At 17.9% G+C, this 6803-nt stretch overlaps 2 protein-coding genes across 2 annotated transcripts in view; both read left to right on the forward strand. All coding sequences in view use genetic code 6, as the record gives it.

Moving 5' to 3' along the window:
* The window catches only part of TTHERM_001031280 (cyclic nucleotide-binding domain protein), a gene marked incomplete at its 3' end in the record, with an annotated part of 5847 nt that extends 3672 nt beyond the window's left edge, over positions 1–2175 (forward strand). The window contains exons 12-18 of the mRNA XM_012796670.1: positions 46–135; positions 372–461; positions 747–836; positions 1108–1197; positions 1454–1543; positions 1825–1914; positions 2073–2175. Coding sequence (XP_012652124.1) covers positions 46–135; positions 372–461; positions 747–836; positions 1108–1197; positions 1454–1543; positions 1825–1914; positions 2073–2175 — 643 coding nt within the window. The remainder of the gene's footprint in view (positions 1–45; positions 136–371; positions 462–746; positions 837–1107; positions 1198–1453; positions 1544–1824; positions 1915–2072) is intronic.
* A 2940-nt stretch (positions 2176–5115) lies between these two features.
* The window catches only part of TTHERM_001031291 (cyclic nucleotide-binding domain protein, putative), a gene marked incomplete at both ends in the record, with an annotated part of 5210 nt that continues 3522 nt past the window's right edge, over positions 5116–6803 (forward strand). The window contains 5 exons of the mRNA XM_012796671.1: positions 5116–5154; positions 5211–5260; positions 5736–5825; positions 6078–6167; positions 6427–6516. Of these exons, the coding sequence (XP_012652125.1) occupies positions 5116–5154; positions 5211–5260; positions 5736–5825; positions 6078–6167; positions 6427–6516 (359 nt within the window). The remainder of the gene's footprint in view (positions 5155–5210; positions 5261–5735; positions 5826–6077; positions 6168–6426; positions 6517–6803) is intronic.

Consider the following 6803-nt stretch of genomic DNA (forward strand, 5'->3'; position numbering starts at 1 on the left):
TTTTTTATTTTCTGCTTTTATTTTTTTAACTTCAATACTTAAAAGCTTTAATAAAATTGGTGATGAAGGTGCGTTAGCATTAGGTTCCAGTTTAGCAAATTGCACTAATCTCTAAAATTTGGAACTTTATCTTTTGTAAAAGCAGTTTATTTTTTTAGATTGTGATAGATAAAAATAAGTTTAATCTATTTAATAGTCTTTTATTTGGTTAATTTTTCTTTTTTATATTTATTTTAATTTCTTTGATAATTTAGCTATTTTTTGATTTTCAATTTTATTATTTATTAATTCATTTTCTCACATTTTTTTTCATTTATTTTCTCCTTCTCACTAACTTATTAATTTTATTATTTTCTTTAATATTTAAAAAGATCCAATAAAATCGGTGATTAAGGTGCATCAGGCTTAGGTTCTGGTTTAGCAAATTGCACTAATTTATCAAATTTGGAACTTAATCTTAGGTAAAAATAGTTTATTTTCAGATTGTGATATTTTTGAATATAAAAATAAATTTAAAATAAGATAACTAACTCTTTTAATTTATTTAATAGCGTTTTATTTGTTATATTTTTTCTTTTTACTTTTAATATTTATTTTTATTTCTTTGTTAATTTTGGTAAATTTTTTATTTTCAACTTTTGTTTTTATTATTAGCAAATTTATTTCTTATTATTTCATGTTTCATCTTTATTTTTTCCTTCTCACTTACTAATTAATTTTATTTTTTTCTTTAATATTTTAAAAAGTCGTAATAAAATCGGTGATAAAGGTGTATTAGCCTTTGGTTCTGGTATAGCAAAGTGCACTAATCTCTCAAATTTTTCACTAAATTTAGAGTAAAAACTGTTTATTTGTTTGGGATTGTGATATTTTTTAAAATTAAAATTAATTTAAAACAAATATATAATAACTCTTTTAACTAATTTATTAGATATTTATTTGATTTATTTTTCTTTTGCTTTGTTATATTTATTTCTTTGTTAATTTAATTAATTTTTTCATTTTCAATTTTCGCTTTAGTTATTAATTAATTAATATTTTATTATCTATTTCATTTTTTCCTTCAAAGTAATTACTTAATTATATATTTTTTTGATATTTAAAAAGTGATAATTAAATTTCTTGTAAAGGTGCACCAGGCTTAGGATATTGTTTATCAAATTGCACTAAACTGTCAATTTTAAGACTTGGTCTTAGGTGAAAAAATTTTATTTATTTTAGACTGTAATACCTTTTAATATAAAAATGAATTTAAAACAAAAAAATTTTTTTATTTGATTTATTTTTCTTTTAATTTTTTTCTTATGTTAGTGCTTTTTTTTTACTTTCTTAATTTAGTTAATTTTTAATTTTCAAATATTTACTTTATTATTAGTTAATTTCTTATATTTCATGTTTTTTTTTCTTTTTAACTAATTAATTAAAAATCTTTTTTTCTTCAATATTTAAAAAGTAACAATGAAATTGAAGATGAAGGTGCTTAAGGCCTAGGTTATGCTTTAGCAAATTGCACTAATCTCATAAATTTGAATCTTGATCTTGGGTAAAAAAAGTTTATTTATTTTAGATTGTGATACTTCTATTTATTTAATTAAAAACAAAATAACTAAACTTTTTTATTTATTTTCTTCTTATTTGATTTATTTTTTCTTTTTTAATTCTGTTAGTATTTTTTCTTACTTTCTTTGTTAATTTAAGTAATTTTTTAATTTTTAACTTTTGCTTTTATTATAAATTAATTTATTTCTTACTATTTCATATATTTTCTCTTTTTATCAATTGTCAACTACTAATTATTTAAATTTTTTCTTCAATTTTAAAAAGTAGCAGTTTTGTTAGTGATGAAGGTGTATTAGGCTTAGGTTTTGGCTTAGTAAATTGCAAAAATCTATTAATATTGACACTTACGACTGAGTAAAAGCCTTTTATTTGTTTTCGGATTGTGATATTTTTTAATATAAAAATGAAAATAAAATAATATAACTCTTATAATTTATCTATCTATTAGCCGTTAATTTAATCTTATTATTTTGCTAATTTTTTTAGTAATTTACATTAATTTATATTAAAAGTGATTTAGAATTCGATAGATCATAAGAATTAAAAGTAAAAAGCAAGTATCTTAAATCAAAGAGATTAGTTGACTTAGTCCTTGACATTTATGAAATAATGTGAAAAAAGGACTAATAATAATAAAATCATTTGAATAATATTATTAGTTTTATTTTATAATATTTTATATTTAGATAATTTAATCTAAAATATAGATAAATTTGTTATTGTTTGTTTATTTTTATACTTACAAATATCAAATTATTCTAAATTAATAAATATCTTATTTAATAAATTAAAATTTAAAAATTAAATTTACTTAAATAAAGTAATTATAAAGGTCAATCCTCAATTTTAGTTTAAAATTAATTGCTAGTCTTATTACTCCTTATTAAATTATTTATTTAAATTCAAGCTTTAATCAGACTTATAAATAAATTAGACAATTAATAATTTTTAGACAGAAGAAAAAGATAAATAAAAATGCAATAAAAAAAAAAATTTAAAACATTTTAAATATCTAGATATATTACTGTTCCGTTCCAGCATTTGAAATATCATTAACCATTAAAAATATCATAATATAAAGATTGATATAAATTAAAATTATTAATATTATTAATTAAATTCTATTATAAAATTATTTATTTTTATATAAATAATATTCAAAGGCATCAACCATTCAAAAAAATAGTGATCTCAATTCACTAAATTTTTGAATGGCATTTTGCTATAAACAGTTAATACAGTATCTCCAACGAAGCAAAAACTTTGCTCACATTGTTGATTTTCTACAGGTTTAATTGTTTTATTATTTATTTAATCTATTGTTAATTTAAAGCCAAATCCATTTATCAGAAGCTAAATACATACTAAATATACTAGAATAATATTTCTCATTTTATCAATAACTTTGTTTATTTATGATAAAATAATATTTTTTTATTTATTTTTCTAATAATCTAATTATGCAATTAAGCAATCAAAAGCAGGTGATTTAAAATCTTAAATAAATAAAGTTAATAAGTATCTTAATTAACTATCCCAAAATTTATTCAAAAAAACAAATACTAGAAATAATCAATACTCTATGTTGTTAATAAAAGTTTTTATTGATTAAAATTTTCTTATCATAGAGTTATTAGGCGATGCAGATATCTAGAAAAAAATATCAGAAACCTTATCTACATTAACATTTTTAATTACCATTCTAAAATAGGTAAAAGAATAAAATTAGTTTCAGAATTAAACAAAATTATATAATTTTAATTTCTTTATAAAAATCAAATTTTGAAATGTCTATTTTATCTAAAATTAAAAATGGAATTGTATTTCTTTTTATCTCAATAGATTTCATTATCTTTTAATAAAATAATTTGATTAAAATTTAATATAGTGTTTGTATTTATTTTTTAAATAATCTAATTTTGCTGATAAGTAAGCAATCAAGAATCTTAAATAAACAAAATAAATAATTGCCTTAATTAGCTATCTTAAAATTAATTCCAAAAACTAATACTAAAAATAATTAAAAATTGTATGTTTTAAATTAAAAGGAAGTATTTTTATTAATTAAAATTATTAATACATACACCAACTATATCTCATTAACGATGCGTGTTTCAAAAAATTTTGATCATAAAATTATTAGGCGATGAGGATATCTAGAAAAAAATATCAGAAACCTTATCTGCATTAACATTTTTAATTTAAATTCTAAAATAAATAGGTAAAAGAATGAAATTAGTTTCAGAATTAAACAAAATTATATAATTTTAATTTCTAAATAAAAATTAAATTTTGAAATGTCTATTTTATCTAAAATTAAAAATGGAATTGTATTTCTCATTATCTAAATAGATTTCATTATCTTTTAATCAAATAATTTGTTTAAATTTAATATAGTGTTTGCTTTTATTTTTTAAATAATCTAATTTTGCTGATAAGCAATTTAAAGCAATCAGAAATCTTAAATAAACAAAATAAATAATTGCCTTAATTAGCTATCCCAAAATTAATTCAAAAAACAAATACTAGAAATAATTAAAAATTGTATGTTTTAAATTAAAAGGAAATGTTTTTGTTAGTTAAAATTATCAATACATACACATACTATATCTTACTAGACGACGCGTGTTTCAAAAAAAAAACATCAGAAACCTTGTCTATATTAATATTTATTAATTTACCATTATAAAATAAGTTAATAATCAAAATACCATTTTAACTTTTGCAAATTAATTTCCTATTTTTTTTGCTTAGCTCTAAGTCTGTTTATCTTGTCTATTTAACTATTTATTTTTATTTGATCTGACTGCTATGATATGAAAAATTAGGTTCAGAATTAGATAAAAATATAAAACTTTAATTTTAAAAAATCAAAATAAAATTTTGATATGAATACTTTATATAAAATTAAAAATGGAATTAATTGCATTTCTCACTTTCTCAATAATTTTTTTTATTTTTTAAATAATCTGATTTTGCTGATAAGCAATTTAAAGCAATCAGAAATATTAAATAAAATTAATAAGTATCTTAATTAGTTAGCTATCAAAATTAATTAAAAAAAATCAAATATTAGAAACGATTAAAAAATTATATGTTTTATTGATTAAAATTTTCTTATCATACATACACTAAACAGACGATGCTTATACCTAGCAAAAAAAAAAATATCGCAAACCTTATCTACATTTAATATATTTTAATTTACCATTCTAAAATAAGTAATAAAACTAGGATCAGAATTAGCCAAGATTATACAACTTTAATTTTAATTTATCAAAGTTAAATTTAAAGGAAATGTGTTTGAAAATTTTATACAAAATTAAAATCTTTAAAAATTTTTATAACATACTATATATATTTTTAAGATTATGTACAATTTTAATATTAAATAATGAATGTTAAATAATTTTTTATGATATCTCTTCATAAAAACAAATCTATCAATTTATATTTGATAATTAATTATTACATTTTATTTGTTCTTTTTATACATTTATAATTAATTAATTAAATTCCATAAATTACTATTGAATATTTTAGGGGGGAAAAAAAATGATATAATAGATTAAATGTTACACCAGATTAGAAAGTGTAATTATTAATTTTTTTATTAATATCCTTTATATTTATTATTATTAATAAAAAAGTTTTTAAACTCTTCACTTAAATCTCATAAGTTTCTCTATATTGATCTAAGGTATATTTAATTTAAAAATATTATTAAATTTTTTTATGTTTACATTACAATTTACTTTAAAAAATAATTTTTATAATAGAAATTCTTATCATTATTCATTCATTGAATTTATAAAAATATTTTTTAGTAATTTGAACTTAATTTTGATTTTAATTATTTATTATTCATTTTTTATTATTTTATATTCTTTCTTCATTTTTTGCTATTAGCATTTAGACTTACTCTTTATTTATTTTGGTTTCTAATATTTTTAATTTTAAAAATTAATTTAAAACATTAAAGCTCTTTTAATTTATTTGATTTATTTTTCTTTGATTGCTTACTTTTTCTTTCTTTCTTTCTTTCTTTCTTTCTTTCTTTCTTTCTTTGTTAATTTAACTAACTATTAAAAAATCTAATTATTTAACATATTTTCTTCATTTTTTCCTTCTAATTAACTAATCAATTATATATTATTTCTTCAATATTTAAAAAGTTTCTAAAAGATTGGTGATGAAGGTGTATCAGTCTTAGGTTCTGCTTTAGCAAAGTGCAGTAATCTCTCAAATTTGACACTTAAACTTTAGTAAAAACAGTTTATTTTTTTTTGATTGTGATATTTTTAATAAAAAAAACTAATTAAAAATAATAAAGTTCTTTTTTTTTTTCTTTTTATTGTGCTTGCTTTTTTTTGTTCTTAATTTGTTAATTTAGCTCATCATTTTATTTTAAACTTTTACTTTTATTATTAATTAATCTTATTATTTCATATTTTTTCTTCATATTTTCCTTCTCATTAACTAATTAATTATATATTTTTTCTTCAATATTTAAAAAGTAAAATTTAAATTGGTGCAATAGGTGCATCAGGCTTAGGTTCTGCTTTAGCAAAGTGCATTAATCTCTCAAATTTGACACTTTAATTTCAGTAAAAATAGTTTATTTGTTTTTGGTTTGTGATTTTTTTATTTGTAAAAACAAACTTAAAAACAATAAAGTTAATTTTTCTATTTCTTTTTATTGTACTAGCTTTTTTTTCTTCTTCATTTTTTAATTTAACTCATAATTTTATTTTGAACTTTTGCTTTTATTATAAATTAATTAATTTTATTATTTCATATTTTTTCGTCATATTTTCCTTCTCAATAACTCATTAATTATATATTTTTTCTTTAATATTTAAAAAGTGAAAATGGAATTGGTGATGAAGGTGCATCAGGCTTAGGTTCTGTTTTAGCAAAGTGCATTAATCTCTCAAATTTGAGACTTGAACTTTCGTAAAAACAGTTTATTTTTTTTGGATTGTGATATTTTTATTTTTAAAACAAACTTAAAACAATAAAGTTAATTTTTCTATTTCTTTTTATTGTGCTTGGTTTTTTTTCTTCTTCCTTTTTTAATTTAACTCATAATTTTATTTTGAACTTTTGCTTTTATTATTAATTAATCAATTTTATTATTTCATATTTTTTTTCTATATTTTCCTTCTCATTAACTAATTAATTATATTTTTTCTTTAATATTTAAAAAGCTACAATTAAATTGGTGATGATGGTGCATCAGG

This window comes from Tetrahymena thermophila (genome assembly GCF_000189635.1).
Source record: "Tetrahymena thermophila SB210 genomic scaffold scf_8254711, whole genome shotgun sequence".
NCBI classification, from domain to species: Eukaryota; Ciliophora; class Oligohymenophorea; order Hymenostomatida; family Tetrahymenidae; genus Tetrahymena; species Tetrahymena thermophila.